The sequence below is a fragment of the Hevea brasiliensis genome, chromosome 6 (genome assembly GCF_030052815.1).
Source record: "Hevea brasiliensis isolate MT/VB/25A 57/8 chromosome 6, ASM3005281v1, whole genome shotgun sequence".
NCBI classification, from domain to species: Eukaryota; Viridiplantae; Streptophyta; class Magnoliopsida; order Malpighiales; family Euphorbiaceae; genus Hevea; species Hevea brasiliensis.
The window spans coordinates 106,164,957-106,185,509 of NC_079498.1; the positions used below are offsets into that span (position 1 = coordinate 106,164,957).

A 20,553-nucleotide genomic window follows, 5' to 3' on the forward strand; every position below is an offset into this window, starting at 1 on the left:
TACTTTGAAAATATAATCAAAGGTGATGAATTGAGAAATAAAAATTTAAAAATTTATCTGCGAACTTCAGATTATAAATACTAAATTTATATATATATATATATATATATGTACATATATAACAATAATTTAAAAGATAATGAAAATAACTGTTGAGAGTATTTTGATAGAAAAAGGAGGTTACAAACAGGTTTTGAGAGCAAAGTTTAGTAGAAGAGATGATTAGGGTATATATATTTCAAGAGTTCTATTAGGTGTAGAATGGGATAAGAGTTATTATTGAACTGTGTTGTTCATATTGCAGATATATATTTAATTTTAAAAATAATATATATATATCTAAAAATAAATAAGCAGATCATCTAATAAAAAATATATATTTTTTTATAAATATATTAAATTATTATTAATTAATTAAAATAAAATAATAATAAATAATAAATATATATGAGTTTTGTTATTAGAGAAAAGATAATTATAAATTTTAAAAATATTAATTTTTCGTGAAAGCACTTTCCAATAGTTCACATTGCTTTGCTCTAAATTATTATTTTTTATCCCCACTCGCTGCATTAGCGCGTGGGATGACATGCAGACAGCAGAGAAGCAAAACACAAGCTAGCCAAGGTACGTGGACATTAATAAAGAAAGAACCAACCGCATTGGGATTGTGTAAATCAAATCTTTGTGTTTTAAAAGCGCTTTACAAAATTGGCCATTTTTTTACGACTAAACCAAACACACCTTAATGGTAATTAAAATATAATAATTTAAAAAAAATAAAAGAAAAATGAAAAGGTAAAATCGAAAATTCATTGGATGAAGCTCTCTCTGCTTCAGTATGAGTTAGTCCAAAATGCGGGTCCCAATCTCTTTGTTCAGACCGAGCTCAGTGTTTTGGGGCGGCTGCAAAGCACCTCCATTTTTGCTATAAAGACATTAACAAGGCCACATTCACAGACATGTTACTGGGCAGAAAAAAACTAGTTTAACCCTCTCTCCTTCTCTCTCATTTTCTCTCCGTTTCTTGCATTTTCTCTCCCAGTAAAGAAAAGAAAGGTTCTTGAGACAAGAAAGACATAAACAGCTGTTTTCTTTGTTTGTCTTTCTCTCTTTTCTTCTTTATGTTCTCTCTCTCTCTCTCTCTAGATAAGGAAGCATAGAATAAAGTGTGCTCAGGGAGAAAGAATAAGAGAAGTTGAAAAAAGGGCATTGTTTTGGGGGGGTCATTATTCTTGAGCTCATGAAGAAGCTTGCAATGTGCAATAATTTTTTAGTGGTTTTTATTTTGTTAGGTTTATGGATTTGTTCTGTTAGTTCCTCTGTGTCTTATGATTCTAAGGCTATCACCATTAATGGCCTCAGAAGGATCCTCATTTCTGGATCCATTCACTACCCAAGAAGCTCACCTGAGGTATTTTTCCAAATGTGCTTCACGGGTATCTATTGTTTCATCATGTCTCCCTTTTTCTTCTTTTCTTTTTCTTTCCTACTCCCCACACCCCCGCCCCCCAACACACAAAAGTACTTTCAAAGCTTCTCTTCAAATGGGCAACTCTAAATTTGCTTATACATTTTTGGCCTTTAATTTTTTTTTTCTTTTGGCTGGTGATATGGCAGATGTGGCCAGATCTTATACAGAAGGCAAAGGAAGGAGGATTGGATGTGATTCAGACTTATGTTTTTTGGAATGGCCATGAACCTTCTCCTGGAAAAGTAGTTAAAAATTGAAAACTTATTTTATGTTTTTTTTTTCTTTTTTCCTTTTTGTAAATGATTTCGCTCTCTGGAGAAATGCTTCTAATTTCTATATGTGATTCACTGTTCCAGTATTATTTCGAGGGGAACTATGATTTGGTCAAGTTTATCAAGTTGGTGAAGCAAGCAGGTCTTTATGTTCATCTCAGGATTGGACCTTATGTCTGTGCTGAGTGGAACTTTGGGTAATACACCAGCACTTAAATGTGCAAAATATTCACTTTCTATAAACAGAAAGAAAAACTCAATTGGATATGAAGTTTGGTGAATTTTAGCTAAATATTCTGTTCTAATTTCTAATTTTCAGGGGTTTCCCTGTTTGGCTCAAGTTCATTCCAGGAATCAATTTTAGAACAGATAATGGCCCTTTCAAGGTGAAACACATTTTATGATTCATTTTACATGCATTCTTCTCTTTTCTTCTATGGATTTGCCATATACCATTGATTTGATTTATCTATTTAATTAATTTGGGATTTTCAATTTTCTCAAATGAAGGCCCAAATGCAAAAATTTACTACAAAGATTGTCAACATGATGAAAGCAGAAAGGTTGTTTGAGTCTCAAGGTGGTCCAATAATTTTATCCCAGGTACGCTTTTATCTTATTTTATAAGTTTTTCCCATTGAATGTGCAGCGCACATATCTTTTTCTTGATCTTTTCATTCCATTTGATGGAATAACGTTGGTAACAAAACATCTTTCTTTTCCTGTCAATGTCTTTCACAGATTGAGAATGAATATGGACCCATGGAATATGAACTTGGTGCACCTGGTGAAGCTTACACTAAATGGGCAGCAAAAATGGCTGTAGGTCTTGGCACTGGCGTCCCATGGGTCATGTGCAAGCAAGATGATGCCCCGGATCCTGTTGTAAGTTATCGGCTGATATTATTTTGCCTTTTAACATCATCCTTTTACTTTTTCTTATCATGTTCCATATCCAATTTTTTTTGGTCCTCATATTATGTTTTCCTCACTTCCTTTGTGGGGTTACTAGTTAACAGACCCTTTTGTTGGTCATGGATGAAATGAATTATTATTCCTCAAAGCACATCGTTCAGCTTTGAAGCATCTCAGTCCTTTCTGTTGCAGTTTGTCTTTCTTTAATCCTCTTTGGTCTTTGAGGGTTTTTGTAATGATGGAAGAACTGATGATCATGTCTCCTTGTTAATAATAATCACCACCCATTTCAACTCTCAGAGTTAGCGGGTGTTTATAAATAATACTTGTACCTTTTCTTTTCGTGGAGGTACACGAGAAGCAGTATATTTTTAATCCAATTTTTTGGAATCAAGTATTTTCAGTTCTATTTTTGTCTCTGGGAAGCATATGGTTTTATCATTGGGTTATTTTACCAAGTGATTTGTTCTTTCAACTTATGAATTGAGTGGCTATTAACATTTTATTTTATATGCTATGTCAATAGATTAACACCTGCAATGGATTCTATTGCGACTATTTCTCTCCAAACAAGGCATACAAACCCAAGATGTGGACTGAAGCCTGGACTGGCTGGTAAGTTGCGTGCTCCTTGCCATGGTATGGTATCACTTCCTGTATATCAGTCATCCATACAAGAATTACAGGTTCATAGCATGCAGTGGTACATCAGCTGGTTACCTTTCAATATTTTCGCTTTTGCCTACAGGTTTACTGGATTCGGTAGTGCAGTTCCTTACAGACCAGCTGAAGATTTGGCGTTTTCAGTTGCAAGGTTTATACAGAAGGGAGGATCATTCATAAATTACTATATGGTAATTTAATAGTTTCTGGATTTACCAAGTGAGATGCTTTATGGAATAGTTATGCCAAGCTTTATATGCTTGTTTTTTTGGTTAGTATCATGGGGGAACAAATTTTGGGAGAACTGCTGGTGGTCCTTTCATTGCCACAAGTTATGATTATGATGCTCCGATCGATGAATATGGTATGCACAAAGATTTGATATTTTAATGTGATGTTTTCCTTGATGTTTATCCATTACTGCTTTGCTTAGTTTTAAGTAGAAACTTATAATTATGTTCTATGTCTTTTAAACTCGTATTGAGAAAAGGTGGGGTGCAATACCCAGATTGCTGTCAATAACCATCTTCCACATTTGTGGAGTTGGTGCTGCTGGCACTTCACCTTGAAGCAAGGGGCAGCTTAATAGCAAATGCTCTTGTTTCTGGTTAAATAATGGCTGTCCTCTTTGTTGTGGGGTAGTATATGTAATTGGTGAAATTATAGCAACTAAAAAGGACTTTCAAGAAGCTCAAATCTTACGTGACATCATCTGAAGTGTAATGCTGAAATGCTTGAGACTTTAAGCTAAAGGTCACTGAGATGATGATTGCCTATCAGCCTTTTGTCAAGTTGTTCTTTAAAAACTTTGGTTGCAGATCTCATTTTTGCCTTCTGTTAAGATTTTGATGGCTCAAAAACAGTTAAAATATCCCTAAACTAATAAAACTTGTCCATTTACATGTATCCAATGGTGTGGTGGGTCCATCCACCGGTCAAACAATAAATTAATGCTTTTTAAGGATAAGGAAAATACTACCATTAGTATTGATGTGATTTCTTTAATTAGTAAAATGTTTCCATTATTAAACAAGCTTTTAAAAAATTTCAACTTTTTTCATCTGTATATTTCTATAGCCACTTCTATAGCAGTTGTGACCTAAAATGGATTTTAAGTTTATTTTGCATCAATATGAAGGCCTGGAATACTTTTCTTTATGCAGGACTACTGAGGCAGCCTAAATGGGGCCATTTAAAGGATTTGCATAGAGCAATTAAGTTGTGTGAACCTGCTCTAGTATCTGGGAATCCAACTGTGATGCCTCTTGGAAATTATCAAGAGGTCAAATATTCCTTCTTCTATGATGATGAAAAATTCTTTTTTTTTTTTCCAGAGGGCATGTAACTAAATTTTTACCCCTTGCTTTCATCGTATATGTACAGGCCCATATATTTAAATCAAAGTCTGGAGCTTGTGCTGCATTCCTTGCAAATTACAATCAGAGATCATTTTCAAAAGTGGCTTTTGGAAATTGGCATTACAACTTGCCTCCTTGGTCTATCAGCATTCTTCCAGACTGCAAGAACACTGTTTACAACACTGCAAGGGTCAGAATTTCTTCCTTACAAAATCTTTTGTAGTTAATTTCTTTGATTTTGCTCAACCAAAGTCCTCGCACAGGTTGGCGCACAAAGTGCACAAATGAAGATGGCTCCTGTTCCTGTGCATGGAGGATTCTCTTGGCAGGCATATAGTGAAGCGACAAATTCAGAAGGTGACAATACATTCACAATGGTTGGGTTGCTGGAGCAGATAAATACAACTAGAGATGCCTCAGACTATTTGTGGTACATGACAGAGTGAGTATTATAACTAAGCAAGATCTCCATTTTATTTTCAGTTAGCTTTTCAGTATTTTACAATCTATTAGTACTCTTTATCTACTACTTGGATTCTCATCTCTCTCTTGCTCTTCTGCCAACTGCAGTGTTAATATTGACCCCAGTGAAGGCTTTCTGAAGAGTGGAAAGTATCCTGTTCTTAATGTTCTATCAGCTGGCCATGCTTTGCATATTTTTGTCAACGGTCAATTATCAGGTTGGATATGTGTTCTATGGCTTGTATTATCCAGCTTTTTTGTCATAAATACAAAAAAGGAAAAGCTTGCATAAACCACATAAATAATTCTCATATTGTTGTTTGAATTTTTTTTTTCTTACAGAAATATGTAATTGTGAAAAGTTGGTTTGTAATGTGTGGCCATGCTACTTTAATAGAAAGAATATTTTTTAAGTGTTAGGTTCTATCAGCTATCCAATAAGCCTTTGTCTAACCAGGGACACGGTTAAGTAATTTACACAACAGTTAATTTGAAGGTGTGAAGAGAAGTTTGTACACCAATCTTCCTTGATATTGCTTGCTGGAAGTATCTAAAATAACTTTGTTGACTCACAAATCACAATGTGTTGTTGATAGTTTGATGATTATTTTTCCTCTTACTCAGAACATTGATTTTCATAATCTTGAACAGGAACTGCATATGGAAGTTTAGAATTCCCAAAGTTGACATTTAGTCAAGGTGTCAAGATGAGAGCTGGTATCAACAAAATTTCTCTTCTCAGTATTGCTGTTGGTCTCCCGGTTCGTCTCTCTCTTACTTGCTTATGAATGTGCTAGCAAATTTATGCTCTAGAAGCAGTGCCTCTGATATCTGAACTTAACGCTACTTTTCTTTTGTTGCTCTTTGATTTTGGTGCAGAATGTTGGTCCGCACTTTGAGACATGGAATGCTGGTATCCTTGGCCCAGTGACATTGAATGGTCTAAATGAGGGAAGGAGAGACCTGTCATGGCAAAAGTGGTCCTACAAGGTATGTCTCTAAACATGGACATACCTCTTTCTGTACTGGTGACTGGTGTCCGAGGACTCATTGATTTACTTGCTGTCAATCAGATTGGTCTTGAGGGAGAAGCAATGAGTCTTCATTCACTCAGTGGGAGTTCATCAGTTGAGTGGGCTCCAGGGTCTTTTGTGTCCCGAAGGCAGCCACTTATGTGGTATAAAGTGAGTACTTAAAAGTTAAATTCAAAGATACGTTAGTAGGTTTAAAAATGTGTTACTTGGTATTGCATCTACAAGTATATTTTTAAAAGAAAGCATGTTTTCATAAGGAAAATTGCCCAAACAAGTTTTCAAAACATTCAATCCTTTTTTATCTCGTCTCTTCTAAAATTTTGTCTTCATTCTGGCTGTTAACCAAGAAGCATGCATCTTTTTCCTGCTCTGAAGGCGAGGGTGAATTGTTGCTTCTGTAACATGCTTTTCTTTAGGGAAGGAAACATATGTTTAATCAGCAAATTAGAGCACAGATCCAAGCACATATTTTACCGGCAGATTCTGGGGCTGCTGATTCTAGAACTGACATTCTTGTGTCATATTTCCAGACTACTTTCAATGCTCCAGCTGGAAATTCTCCATTGGCTTTAGATATGGGTAGCATGGGTAAAGGTCAAGTATGGATAAATGGACAGAGTGTTGGACGATACTGGCCTGCATATAAAGCAACTGGTACTTGTGGTGTCTGTAATTATGCAGGAACTTTTAATGAGAAGAAATGCTTAAGTAATTGTGGAGAGGCTTCACAGAGATGGTAAAAAAAGTTAACTCTTCCTGTTGATATCTTTTGTACAAACATATGGAATCCTTGAAAAACTTGCCAATAATTTATGATTTCTCAGGTACCATGTCCCTCGTTCATGGCTGAACCCAACAGGGAACTTGTTGGTTGTGTTTGAAGAATGGGGTGGGGACCCAAATGGGATTTCTCTGGTTAGAAGAGAAGTAGACAGTGTATGTGCTGATATTTACGAGTGGCAGCCTACTTTATTGAATTACATGATGCAAGCCTCTGGTAAAGTCAACAAGCCCCTGTGGCCAAAAGCCCATTTGGCATGTGGTCCTGGCCAGAAAATTTCATCAATTAAGTTTGCTAGCTTTGGAACACCAGAAGGGGCTTGCGGAAGTTATCGAGAAGGAAGCTGTCATGCCTTTCACTCTTATGATGCTTTTAACAGGGTATGTTAGTCTTTCTTTCCTGTTTCTATAATTTCATGCAGTAGGGTGATCATTTTTTGGATGCTAGAATGCCCTTATCAGTTCTCCAAGTCTGAGGAACAGGTTTCTTATTTCTTGCCAGCAAGTGTCATTACTATAAAGCAGTCCAAAACATGGACTCAAGGTTTATTCTACAGAATTTACTGATCATTTCTTGCATAACAAACAAATCAAGGATTTCTCATTTCAATAATTTGGTATTGCTCCAAACTTTCCAGAGGGTCACCTAGTTGATCATCCCAAATTTAGTTCTCACAGTGAAAATATACAGGACTGAGTTTAGAAAAACTTGGGCATTAGAAGTTGCGCATACCAGTCAACAGCACTTCAGGCTGGTCCACTGTTTGTGTTTTAATGTTATTTCCCTTGCCTGTTTTTCTCATCCTTTATGATCACTGATGTATGGTTTTATTCTTGCAGCTTTGTGTTGGGCAGAACTGGTGCTCAGTAACTGTAGCACCTGAAATGTTTGGAGGGGATCCGTGCCCAAATGTCATGAAGAAACTAGCTGTGGAGGCTATTTGCAGCTGATGACATAATATGTGGAGTAGATGAAATAAAGGAAGGTTCTTGATTAATTTTCTCACACTTCAACGCAGCAGCTTCAATATATTATTTTTTTGGGGTAAATTAACCTCATATCCAACGCCAATAGGTCCACCACCACCACCATTTGTTGGCTTTTACAGGGTGAAGTTGTAAAAATATACAGCACACCTTCTGGTCAAAAAGCCCACAGATTGTGAAAATGATTGCAGATAAGCTTTATGTATTTAAGCTAGCCAGTGATTAATATTTCTACTCATCAGCTGACCACAAGCTAAGGAGGGGTTTGGCAGAAGCACGTCGAGACGAAGTTATTCAAGTCCATGTGCAAATTTCTTAGTTTTAGAATATGGAAAGCCTCTGGTTTCTTCTAATCTTATGTTTTCTTTCTATTGCATGTAACTTCCAGGCAAGCAATTGCTTCATTGCTTTGTTCTTGTAAGAAAGTTTAAGATTTTTGAGGAAATGATACCAAGCTTATCACTTTTCATTGAGTCCTGATAAATGTCATGACATGGCTAATCACATTATCCTATGATCATCTTTTACTCTTCCAAGCTGACTTTAACCATGTTTTAGGTTTGCATCTATTGCATATCAGATAATGAATGAAGTTGTCATAATTGGTCCCCTTTGGCTGCCTTAGTTTTGATGGCAAGTTTTAAGACTGGTCCCTTGAGTAATCAATGTGACAATAACCAATGACAAAGGCTTTACTGGGAAGAAAATCACTTGGAAAGTTTCAGGTTGGTTGGTAAGGTTTCACTTCGGGATTGAGGTTATGAGTTAAAGAATATTTTTTAAAAGGTATTATTTTAGATGCTATTTAAAAATTTATTTAAATATTTTGCAATTTTTAAAATTAAATTTAATAAAATTTAATTTTTATACTAATTTTAGTATTCTTTAATTAATACGGATAGTTGATTGAACACTAAACCATGTCTATCTAATTGACCATTAATATTGGATGATTTCAGACTTCGAATTCGTTGAAAATTGGAACCTTTTGAAGTCATGGTTAGAACCTTATAAGAAATATATGCTTCAACCTAACAGGAGACTGAGTCTTTGACTTGGTCATTTTTAATTTTCATGCTATTCTACAATGAATAGATTCAACAAAAAAACTTAGAAAGATTTGTTTTATTTTTTAAAGGGCCATGCATATTTGTCCCAACCATAGTTAAGGGTGATTATTCAGTTAATCAAATTAAATTATCAACTAATAGAATTATTAATTAACTCTAAAAATATAATTGAATCGAAAATATTTGATCGGTTATCGGTTATAACTGAATTAAAGAAAAAAAAATTTTATATTATTAATTATTTAATAAAATATTAATAAAAATATATTTATTAAAAATAATAAATATAATTTAATATTAATAAAATAATAATTATAAGTTAAATATTATTATAAAATCATATAAATAATAATTATAAATAATATAATATTAATAAAATTATAATTAATATATTAATTAATTAAAATTCGATTATTTCTATTAATTTGATTATTAAAATTTAAAACTTATTATTATTACTCTCAAAAAATTATATTATATTTAATATATTTTTATTAAATAATTAAAATTATTTAATTATAATCGGATAATGCAACTCATATAGAATACTCTTAATACGAGTCTCTTTAATTTGCTACCATAATAATTCAAAGGAAGATGATTACCTTGGTTCAAATCCACCGCCCCAATTCACCTGTCACCAAAAATAACACATTATTTTGTCATCTTTTCCTCAGTCTCTGTCCCTCGTTCTATATACATTGTGTGGATACAGAAACTTCAAAGCAAGAAGTCACTTTTATTTAAATCTGTAAACAGAACCCAAAAGTGCCTCTGTCTCTTGCTCTCGCTGTCTCGCACAATCGGTCATCTCTCTCTTTATGACGCGTTTCAATGGCGGCTGTTGTAGCTGAAACTTGTTCACATATATCTAATCTGATCTCTAAATTTCATTTCTTTTCACTCTATCCTCTGAACAAACACAAACCCATGTTCTCTCATGTCTTATTCTTCTTCCTCTTCTTCTTTGTCTTCTCTGTATCCTGCTTTATCTCTCTCTTTTTCCTTTATAAGAATTTCAGCAGGCCAAAGCGAGAGGAACAGAACCAGAACGGTGAAACTTCAGTTATAAACTGTTCTTTGTCCAAAATAATCGATGAAACTCACAAAACCCGTGAAAATGACTCGATCCATTTGACTCATTCGCTTCTTCTGGACATCTTACCGTCCGATTCTCCTAAATGGGCCACTCTGTTTGGCAATCAGCCTGATGAAACGAGTTCGGGTCATGACAATGATAGAGACGGGTCTGTAGGGGATTCCCAGAAAGTGAAAAAGAAGAAGAAGAGGACGAAGAAGAAGAGATTGGATTCCAAGAGTGGAGAAAATGGGGTTGAAGATAAGGGCTTAGAGAGACAAAGAGAAGGTTTGGATTCGGGGTTGCGGCAGGTCAAGCCGGAGTTAGTTTGCTTGTACCCTTTTACCTCAACGAGTAGTGCCACGCAAAGGAAGATCAAGCAGCAGTATGATCAGCTTGTTAAGTGCAATGAAAGCAAGGGATTGACATTGGCACAGGTTTTTCCTTTACACTTTTTTTGAAAAAAATTCAATTTAATTGTGTTTGAGTTAATTGATAGTTGGTACCTTGGGATGATTTTGCTGTGGACTGGCTCGCCTGGCCTGCTGAAGAAGCTAACTTTGAAAATTATTGTTATCAGGAGAACATTTGGAGAGAATTTTATTTCTTCTCTTTTCAATCTGTGATTTTTTTACTATTCATTTTGGGTGCCTGGCTCTTCTTCGGGAAGTCTTTGTTTGTGTCTCTTTTCCATTTGGTTAGTAAAATTTTTTATGTGATCAAATTATTGAGCAAAAAAATAAATGATAGATTGTGAAGGGGAACAGACGACAAAAGAAGAATGTGGATAATAACTTTGAATGCTTTGACCTCATCATGCGGTTTAGGAAATGGCCGTTTCATGAAATGGTTGAGATGATCAAACAATAGAAAATGCTAAAACTGAATTTTCAATTGCATGTTGTATTGCGTGATAATAAAAGTCTCCGATTGACAATCACTAAGCATGGAGGTCCAAGTTACAAGCAGCTCATTTTTGTAAATCTGCAGCTCAATAGGATTGTATGGATCATGGGGGATTAACAAAGGAAATTTTAAATGTCATTGCTGTTAACCTTAGGTTTAATGGGACTCCCAGTTACTTCACACAATTATACACTAGGATGCTCCTGACTGGCAATTGGATTTTAAACCAGTTATGGTTTATGCACTATTTTCTTTTGGTAACACAAGTATTATTAACATTGGAGGAAGGGGTATTTTCTCGATGGTTATCTTTTACCTTTGTGATGGTGAATATTGCCCCATTGAAATATGTCTGTCTGGAGCAAGCTCTTCAAAGTCCTTGGCAAATATTGTTTTTCTTTCTAGAAAAGTTGGCTACTTAGTCTGGACAACATCCCTATTATTTGAACGGTCAGTATTATGCCTGGAAGGAAGGCCAGAAAAGTAACTGCTCTATCCCTGGTATCAGTTTTAATGCTTGGAGATGGAGGAGGACAGCGACCTTTGATGCAGGGTAGTGTTAATTTGTTGGTCTTCACCTCCAGTTGGAATTAATCTAACTCTGATGGTGCAGTTAAGGGTAATTCAGGCGAGGGTGTGCAGTGTTCTGGCAGTGGGGGGTCATGATGGTTTTGATGTCCAGATTACTGATTTTACATTTAATCTTGGTATATTTTCTTCAATGGTAGTGGAATTGCGGGCACTGTGTATGGGTCTTGGTTTTGCTTGGAAACAAGGTTTTCATCAAGTGATGGTAGAGGTGTTTTCACAGTTGGTGATCCAATATCTCAATGAGAATGTTTCTAATGCTCATCCTTTGCAGTTTCTTATTTGAAAATGCCATAACTTCTTCAATTGTGACTAGCTTGTTGAGATTTCTCACACATATGGAAAAGAGAAAAAGGTGGTTGATTGGCTTGCCAATCATGTGCTTCCTTTGGATTTGGCTATCATGAGATCTCTTCATTTTCTTCAGGGTTCACTTTATTGCTCCTCCAGTACCTGTGGCGTGTGTTTCCCCAGAACTGCAGTCTGTTAGTTTCTTTTCTGAGTCCTGGATTCTTTGCTTCGCCCTCACAAGAAAAAATAGAACAAAATAAAATTCTAGCTTTCTTTGTTAGATGGCATTGTTCAATGAACACTATCAGGTTTTTGACCTTAAGTGTAGGTGAGCTTTTTATAATCAGGCTTCCTATTAAGCCAAATCTGACTAGTGCAATGAAAATCCTCAAGAAAAACATGGAATTAGGAAGGTGATGGGTTTTAACTTTTAGGTAGAGGCTTAAACCTTTGTTTAATTGTATATTACTGAAGGTGTGGTTCAATTGATAGATCAAATTCATGATTATTTAATTTAGAGTTTATGCTTCATGTTATGAAAGTAATTGCATATTTCAAGCTTGAAAACATGCATTTTGGAATATTTAATGGTTAAATAAGTAAAAACTTCAATGCTGAATCACCTGCAGCTAATATTTCTCTGTTTTTCTCTTGTGATGCAGGTTGCAGAATTTGCTAATTGCTTGATTGAAGCAAAAAATGAGTTGCAACACAAGTATGTTAGATTATTCTCTGGAAGCCAAGATTGCTATCTTGCTTTTGTTTTTTCTTGTTTTATTGTTATTTTTGTGCTAGTTGGTTTGTTTACCTTGTGATTGAGATACATCTTTTCTAGTTCTTGAGTTTACACAACTCATTGAAATGCATGCATTGGCACCGACTTTAACAATTTCATAACTTTTTCGTAATGTCATTAGGACTCAGCCATCTTTGTGTTCCACTCCCCTCTTCCTCTCCCTCCTCCCCCCCCCACCCCCCCCCCCCCCCCCCCCCCCCCCCCCCCCAACAAAAAAAAAAAAAAAAAAGAGCCATGACAATACTTTTGAATGGTTCTATTGATTTACATGATATATGTTTCATTTATATCCGTTTTCTATAGTAGCATCTCCTACTTCATTGTTTCCACAAATATAGTTATGGTATAATATTTCATCTAACTTCATCTAGGTCTGAGGTCATCCAACGCAAGTTCACAATAACAAGGGCTCTTCTATTCAAGGCAGACAGGTCTTCAATTGATCGCCTTCGTCAACAGGTGACTAATTACTAATTCAATTATAGTTGGTTTGATTAACAAAGCAAATAATGTCAATTTGGTTGTCCTAATTTGTATTGTCTCTTTTTTCCTCAGATTTACAAGCTGGAGCTTGAACAAAAGAGATTAGAAGAGGACACATTTGTTTATAATTGGCTCCAACAACAACTTAAACTCTCACCAGCATACGAAAAGGTAAAATTCAACTGTAATTATGGAATTTCTGGGTTTGGCTGACGATGCAGATTATGCAAACAAATAATTTTGCCTCTTCCACTTTTCTCTGCAATTCGTGAAAATGTTTTCATGCCAAACAAAATGTGACGTTGTGAAACGGACAAGTTCTGCCATATTTTTCCCTCTTTATCTAGGGTCATTGGACATTTATGAAGTCTAAAACACACATTGTCTTTTTAGTGAATTGACAACTATTCTCTAGATTGATGTGATGCACTTCTATTTCTGATGGATTGACAATTTGCAAAGCTTCGAGGATTTGCCACAAGGTATAGAATCTTACGGAATATGTAGGCAATGACTCAGCATTCTGCATCTTTTTCTGTGTATATTAGAGAAAATAGAAGAGAGAGATACCTAATGTTTTAAAATTGATTTCTAATTTCCCTCTTATTCTGCTAGGTGCTTATATTGCCTTTCCACTCATATGTTGCTGTTTATATGTGGAGAAGTTTTGTCCTTTTACTGCTAAGTCCCTTGTATTGCTATCCTCTCACCAAAAAATAAAACAAAATCCTTCTCTTCTTGTGTAATTCAAATCAATGGACTTCTTTTTTTTTTTTAACTAAATAGATTATTTGATCAGATGTTCTAGTATTTTGATCTTCTTTATTATAGATGCTTGAAATCAGTACCAGCATGGAGTTGAAGGCCAAGTCTGGTGAGCTGATTGAGAACAAAGATACTGAAGTTGCTGATATTTCCTTTGAAGAGCTATTAGCACAAGAAAAGAAGGATGCATTTTGGTTGGTTTGCTAGTCTTATCAAATGTTCATTTCTTATTCAATATTTGTTTCGGCACCGCCTATAACTAAATTTGTCTATAATCATGTACAGGCAGAAAAATGGGAAATCAAGATTATACTCAAGCCAATGATAACGTCTGTTTGATAAACTGTACTGAAGGATGGACCTTTTTGTAGTATGTATTTGTGATACCCAACAGTCGCAGGAATTTTTTTCACTGCCTGTGCTTCTTTGGGTCTCCTTTGAAGAGAATTGAGGCCATGATGCATTGAATCGTGATCTCATCTCTTCTCCCTAGTTAGTCCTTAATATGATGGTTAATATGATGGTCTGGATTAATTTAGCAATTTTGCGTTTTGCTGAACTACTAACGTTCCATTATGAATCTTGGATAGTTCCCTTATTTTTTTAATATATACTCTTGAATAGTTTGCTCTCGAATCTCTCATGGTTGTTTATTACTAGTTACTAAACAATTGAATTAGGGGCTAGAGGTTTTGGTTTGGGAGAGTTTTATAGGTGTGAACTGATTTTCCTTGGATTCTCTCGTCATAGTGGAAATATCATCCAACACTGTTGATGTAGTATTGCACTTAAAAATGGAAATTTTCCATTGAAGATATTCAAAAAGCCATCCATTGAAATTATAATGTAGAAAGTGGAGAAATTCCCACGCACAAGACCATTTCCTTGTGGTTTGTGAAAATCTTCACATTACATATTCTGTCAAACAGGGTATTAAGATTTAGTTTACCAAATGAACGCTCCCTTGCTGATTGCTGACTACTGGGGTGCGAGTGTTTTCAATTTCAAAGCTTGTTTTCTAACAAGTAGTCTCCAATGGTTTAAGCTATGATGCCGGTTTTCATTCAAGTGATTTGATCCCTAAATCAAATGACCTGCTATAAATCCTTGCTCATGAACCGTTTGACGATCGGAAGCAGCATATTGGCTCACATGAATCTCAATCATCCTATGGTTCACAATCATTCGTGTGCCAATCTCATGAACCAAGATTCACGCTGAATGCCCTTTTCCATTAAAAGAATTACAAGGGAAATTATCCACAAACTCACCAAATTCCCTCCCTTAATACCGATATCTACGTCTCTGCAATGTTAGCTCAAATGAAATGAGATACTAATCTCCTACCATTGATTTTTCTAACTACAAAAGAGTTACAACATAAGAAACAGAAAGCAGCACAAGAGAACTATAATTGAATGGATGAAAGTTGATATACTGTATGGATATATCTAGATCAACAGTTAATGCACAGAAACTAGCGAGAACAGTCTATAATTTTCACAAGCAAAAACAAAACATGCCCCTCCCTACTCTATAATCAACACATGAAATGCTTTCACCAAGACCAACCAAAAATTTCCATTGCGTAGTCTGCATCTGGCAAAAGCAGAGAGGAAACTAAACAAAACCCGTGGAATTGATGCTTCATCCACCTTATGCATCTTCAGGTCAGTCTCAGTCAATTTTGACAGAAGAGTAAATCTTTCGGACAAACCAGAAGCAAGCATAGAAGCCAACTGCTCCAGTCAAAACAAAGAAAGCATAAGATATAATGATCATATACCCGAAGTAGAGGATTCCGGAAACCAACTTAGTGATTTCCAATTTGGTAAAGAAGTAGAACACCGAGTAGAGGAAAAGGTACAGAGCAGAAGAGCCAGCAGTCAGGTAAGATCTCCACCACCAGTGGTAGTCTTCACTGCATAACTGGAAGTAGCAGAGCACAATTGTTATCTCCGCACAAGTGATCAAAAGGATAACAAACACTATGAAGAGGAAGCCAAAGATATAGTAGAACTGATTCAACCATATTGATGTCAAGATGAAGAAGAGCTCAATAAAAACAGCGCCAAATGGAAGAATGCCTCCAACGAGTATGGAGAAGAATGGTTTCATGTACCATGCTTGCTCAGGTATTTGCCTAGGAATTTTGTTTGTTTTCACAGGATCTTCAATAGCTGGCTTTTTGAAACCAAGGTAACTACCCACAAAGGCCAAAGGAACAGATATACCAAACCACAAGCAAACCAAAGCAAACATGGTCCCAAAAGGCACTGCCCCTGAAGACTGCTCTTCCCATATTAGGGCATTCAGCACAAAGAAGATTGCAAAAAGAATACCCGGGAACATAAATGCAGTTTTTAGGGTGTTCCTCTTCCACTCTGTGCCCTTGAACATTTTGTACAAACGTGCTGATGAGTAACCAGCCAATATGCCCATGAAGACCCACAACAGAACCATAGCTGTCATAAGGCCACCTCTGTTGGAAGGGGATAAGAAACCCAGCAATGCAAATATCATTGTCACTAATGTCATTCCAAAGATTTGTACACCTGTGCCAACATAAACACAGAGTAAACCAGAATTGATAGGTGCCCGGAACACATCTCCATGGACAAGTTTCCACCCTGTTTCTTCCTGAGCCTCATCTTGAGTCTCCAACTGATTGTAGTTTGCAATATCTCTATACAATGTTCTCATCATGATCATGGCCACCATGCCAGAAAGGAACAGCACAATCATCAAAGAGTTTATGATGGAGAACCAGTGGATCTGATCATCATTCATGAGTAGGTATGTGTCCCAACGAGATGCCCATTTAATCTCACTTTCCTTAAAAAAAAAAAAAAAAACTGCAGAAGTGAGAAAATCTGTACAGTAAAAAATTAGACAGGCTTGGGGAGAGAGAGAGAGAGACATACAAACAGCCTAGGGAAAAAGAAAAATCAAACAATTATATTGTAAGGGAATACCTTGAAGGTAACATCATATGAGAACACAACTTTCTTGCCTGAGTCAACTTCTTGTGGAACAGTGCTACCTTGAATCAACTTCTTGGTGTCCTTGTTGCATGTTGTCACTTGAGGATTGTTATCATCCCATTCCTTGTATTCATGATTAATACTGTTTACAGGAATCAGAATAAAACAGGCGGAAATAAATAAGCTAACTATTTCACAATCCACAGAGAGCGGATGTAACAAACAAGAAAGAACAGACTGCATAGTGGACACATTGTTATATGATTGGAAAACGATAAAGAAAATAATACCAGCATTTGCTATAAAATTTCAACAGGATGCTGATGATAAGTCACAAATGATAAGGCATGTAAGCATACAAAATGGAAATAAGCAAGGTAAATTTGTACTTTTGGCACAAAGCAAACCTGCTAAAGTAAGAAAATGAACTCCAGAGCAATGCACACATGCAAGTATTCATATGCACATCAATGTATACCTACATCATTTTGCAACTAAAACCAACTGACAGCAAGCATGCCTAAATTAATTCAAGAACTTAATTTTATTTTCCTCTATTGCATTTCAGCTTTCAGAATTTGGAGCAAACACTAAAATTAATTAATTTCCACCATCCACCCAAGAAAACTCGATAAAATGAAAACTGAAATAAGACAAGAAGATGGTACAATACCTGTTTGGAATAACCTCAAACCCAACAATTCGAGCAGACTCTGTCTCAGGATCCTTGTGATACATAACTCTAAAGCTCAAGTGGTTATTGATAAAATATTTCTCCTCTTTACTCTGTTAAAGAAACAAATTCTCATAAAAAAAAAAAAAGAGAGACAAAGAAAAAGAGAAACTCCTATACTAGCTAGTGCTTTCTAAAACATACACCAGCATAACTTCCTTTGAATCCCACACGGAAACCATGTTCATAAGTTTTTGACTGACTGCCATCTCTCCTTTGTCTAAGAACAGCAACTGGAAGATTATCCAGTATCCTGCACATCCATTTCCCAACTATCAACACAAAGAAGAAAATATTTTAAGTTTTAACTGAAAATGTACAAGTAACAGGTGTATAAAATTAACATACAATACAAACACAAAACAAACGAAGTTACAAATAGAAAAGAAACGGAAGAGTGGAGTTTAGCGTGGAAAAACTGTACCTTTGCAAACAAAACTCAAAATAGTAAACTAAAAAATGGCAGGCACATCTCCAACTTACATGTTCACCCGATATTCATCATCAATTTTTTCCTTGAAATTCTTGGCAGATTCAGCATCAAGGGCCACTCCACATGCCACTTTGCATGCTTGCTCTACCATCATTTCAAACTGGGGTGGGATTCATAAATTAGATCCACATCACAAGGTAACAACCACCAGAATTCATCATCATCTTCAGTTTGTCACCAATTTATCATTAAACAAGAAAGAAAGGGCAACAGATGATTACATTGTATACAGAATTCTCAATGCGGTCACCTCGAAGAACCTCTCCCAAATTTTCCGCATTGTTAATAATATTTTTAGGCTTACAATATTTCAAGTAGTAGTAGTCATATGGAAGTTGTGTCTTTGTAGATGACAATTTGTTCACTTTGACAGAAAGGATATCCCCCTATTCAAAAAAGCATAAAAATTAGATAGTGAACTTTACATGAAGAAAGCAACAAGACCAAATGATCAATGAAAAAGCTGAAAGATTTTCACAATTTTTTAAAGACAACAGAACCTCACACTCCTGCCATCCTCCATATATAAAAGCAGCAAAGTTCAGAAGGAAGTTAACATTTGAATTGAAAAGTCACCATGAATATTAACATAGTCCATCAGTTCCATACTTTCGTAATATTAGCATTGATGACGCCATTGGCACATGTTAATGACCCTAAAGTGCAACTAAATCTCTCACCATAAAACAAATCTTCTTTGTTGCATTTCAGGATTCATTATTCACACATTTTACCAGAATTTCACCTCCATGATCTCACATTTATATAACTAATGAAACCTATTTAAGAATAAAAAAAACCCATTCTTAGGAAGTCTATATCCAGTAGCTGTTCAATGTCCATTATCGCTTTCTACATGCTTCTTGCAAATGTTCTCCATCATTAATCATCATTATCTCACAAATGCATAATGTGAATAGCACACACGAATAAGCCTTCAGACTACATTAGTTTTTTCGCCTACTAAACCCAAAATCTCAACGACCGACATTCCAATCAATCAAAAACTACAATGAAAACACAAATAACTCACATAAATAACTAGCCATGCACTCGTTATCAAATCACGAGGTCATTTTTATACACAAACAACTATTTAAAGCAATAAAACCACGATAACACAGATCCAAAGCAAACCCAAATCAGAGCAACAGATCTATGAGAACCCAAATCAGCAATACAACAGATCAAACTCCAAAACGCTAGATCCAACTCTATTTTAAGCTTTAACCAAAACATAGAAAGACCCGTCAGCTCTAAATAACATAAAAAGCGAAACCCATAAACTGGAAGAGCCAAATAAAATGAAAAACAGAAACAGAAAAGACGGGGGGAAAAACACAAGTGAAAAGAGATAAGTAGCTTGATGGTACCCTGTGAAAGTCACGAGGAGCTACGCCAGGAAGATAGAAGGAGTGTGCAGAGGAGATGAGAAGGAAAGCGAAGAAGAGGATCGCAGAGATGGTACCCATCTTCGTCTTCTCGAATCTAGAGAGAAATGTCGAGAAAGGGACGTCGAGAGGGGTTTTTGCAGTGGCAGAGACCAACTATAGACCCGCTGCCTTTGAGCTATTCCCAGGCTTTCTTCATTACTGTTGCTGCCCCCATAATCCGATTAATCACGGTTTTTTCCCCCTTTTATTTAATTTTTAGTTGTTAGCATATTTATCTATTTATTTTAATGACAGAAACTTTAAAATGCAAACATTATAAATTTAATTTTATATTAAAATTAACTTAATAAATCAAATATTTATATTTAAATATATATATATATATATGGAAATTTATAGTTTGTTATCTGAATTTTACTTTACATTAATTTCTAAATTTTAAAAAATTAATTATTTAGATATTAAGTTTATCATTATATTATATTATATTTTAATTTTTAAATTTTTAAAAATTAATTATTTAATCTTCAAATTTTATATCATATCACACTTTATAATTTATTATATAAAATAGTTTAATTATTTTATAAATGAATAAAATTATCATAAATATTAAAATTATAAATACTAAATATTATATATATATATCAAAATTAAAAAGACTAAATAATTTATTTCCCAAATCTATTAACTTAAATATAACCTAAATAAAACCGCAATGTCTTCAAGAAACGGGAAATCAAGATCCAATATTTTGTCATCTGATTGATTAGCCTTTCTCACCTTTAAGAATGAAAGCACAGTATTAGCTGGGTTCTGTAAATCATTCAGGACACAATTTTCCTACAAATATCCATCTTATTTATGTACTTTGTAGTTTTATGTAAGCCAACAAATTGGTTCAATCAAGCTACTCGGGTTACTTCACTTTCAAAGGTTGAGAATTCAAATCCTACAATAATGTTTGGAAATACTCATCAGTCTAATTTTAACTGAAATCAAGTCAAAACCAGTCAAATTCAAATTG

At 35.1% G+C, this 20,553-nt stretch overlaps 3 protein-coding genes across 3 annotated transcripts; 2 read left to right on the forward strand and 1 right to left on the reverse strand.

Annotated features, from left to right (window-relative positions):
- Positions 1-886: 886 nt before the first annotated feature.
- LOC110642462 (beta-galactosidase 1) lies at positions 887-8,418 on the forward strand. Its single transcript, XM_058149059.1, has 19 exons — positions 887-1,414; positions 1,621-1,716; positions 1,831-1,943; positions 2,066-2,132; positions 2,257-2,349; positions 2,488-2,631; positions 3,188-3,276; positions 3,410-3,515; positions 3,601-3,688; positions 4,488-4,606; positions 4,708-4,872; positions 4,946-5,124; positions 5,253-5,362; positions 5,796-5,905; positions 6,024-6,134; positions 6,218-6,328; positions 6,709-6,914; positions 7,003-7,339; positions 7,799-8,418. Exons 1-19 carry the CDS (start codon positions 1,244-1,246, stop codon positions 7,907-7,909), a joined length of 2,526 nt encoding a protein of 841 aa, XP_058005042.1. The 5' UTR covers positions 887-1,243; the 3' UTR covers positions 7,910-8,418.
- A 1,307-nt stretch (positions 8,419-9,725) lies between these two features.
- LOC110642459 (uncharacterized) lies at positions 9,726-14,429 on the forward strand. The gene is made up of 6 exons (XM_021794538.2): positions 9,726-10,530; positions 12,541-12,593; positions 13,046-13,133; positions 13,230-13,328; positions 13,989-14,116; positions 14,208-14,429. The coding sequence occupies exons 1-6, from the start codon at positions 9,850-9,852 to the stop codon at positions 14,245-14,247; spliced, it is 1,089 nt and encodes a 362-aa protein (XP_021650230.1). The 5' UTR covers positions 9,726-9,849; the 3' UTR covers positions 14,248-14,429.
- An 884-nt stretch (positions 14,430-15,313) lies between these two features.
- Positions 15,314-19,758, reverse strand: LOC110642458 (transmembrane 9 superfamily member 7). Its single transcript, XM_021794537.2, has 7 exons — positions 19,506-19,758; positions 18,354-18,518; positions 18,123-18,232; positions 17,784-17,892; positions 17,580-17,692; positions 16,898-17,048; positions 15,314-16,757 (listed from the first exon to the last, which is right to left on the reverse strand). Exons 1-7 carry the CDS (start codon positions 19,602-19,604, stop codon positions 15,600-15,602), a joined length of 1,905 nt encoding a protein of 634 aa, XP_021650229.2. The 5' UTR covers positions 19,605-19,758; the 3' UTR covers positions 15,314-15,599.
- Between the last annotated feature and the right edge of the window lie 795 nt (positions 19,759-20,553).

Excerpts from the sequence above, each read along its gene's own strand:
- LOC110642462 (XM_058149059.1), top strand. The coding sequence starts at position 1,244 with ATGAAGAAGCTTGCAATGTGCAATAATTTTTTAGTGGTTTTTATTTTG. Across the intron at positions 3,516-3,600 it reads CATTCATAAATTACTATATG|TATCATGGGGGAACAAATTT; the intron begins GTAATTTAATAG and ends TTTTTTGGTTAG. Across the intron at positions 6,135-6,217 it reads GGCAAAAGTGGTCCTACAAG|ATTGGTCTTGAGGGAGAAGC; the intron begins GTATGTCTCTAA and ends GCTGTCAATCAG.
- LOC110642459 (XM_021794538.2), top strand. The coding sequence starts at position 9,850 with ATGGCGGCTGTTGTAGCTGAAACTTGTTCACATATATCTAATCTGATC. Across the intron at positions 10,531-12,540 it reads AGGGATTGACATTGGCACAG|GTTGCAGAATTTGCTAATTG; the intron begins GTTTTTCCTTTA and ends CTTGTGATGCAG. Across the intron at positions 12,594-13,045 it reads AAAAATGAGTTGCAACACAA|GTCTGAGGTCATCCAACGCA; the intron begins GTATGTTAGATT and ends AACTTCATCTAG.
- LOC110642458 (XM_021794537.2), bottom strand. The coding sequence starts at position 19,604 with ATGGGTACCATCTCTGCGATCCTCTTCTTCGCTTTCCTTCTCATCTCC. Across the intron at positions 18,233-18,353 it reads TTGAGAATTCTGTATACAAT|TTTGAAATGATGGTAGAGCA; the intron begins GTAATCATCTGT and ends ATCCCACCCCAG. Across the intron at positions 17,893-18,122 it reads GATGAATATCGGGTGAACAT|GATACTGGATAATCTTCCAG; the intron begins GTAAGTTGGAGA and ends ATGGATGTGCAG.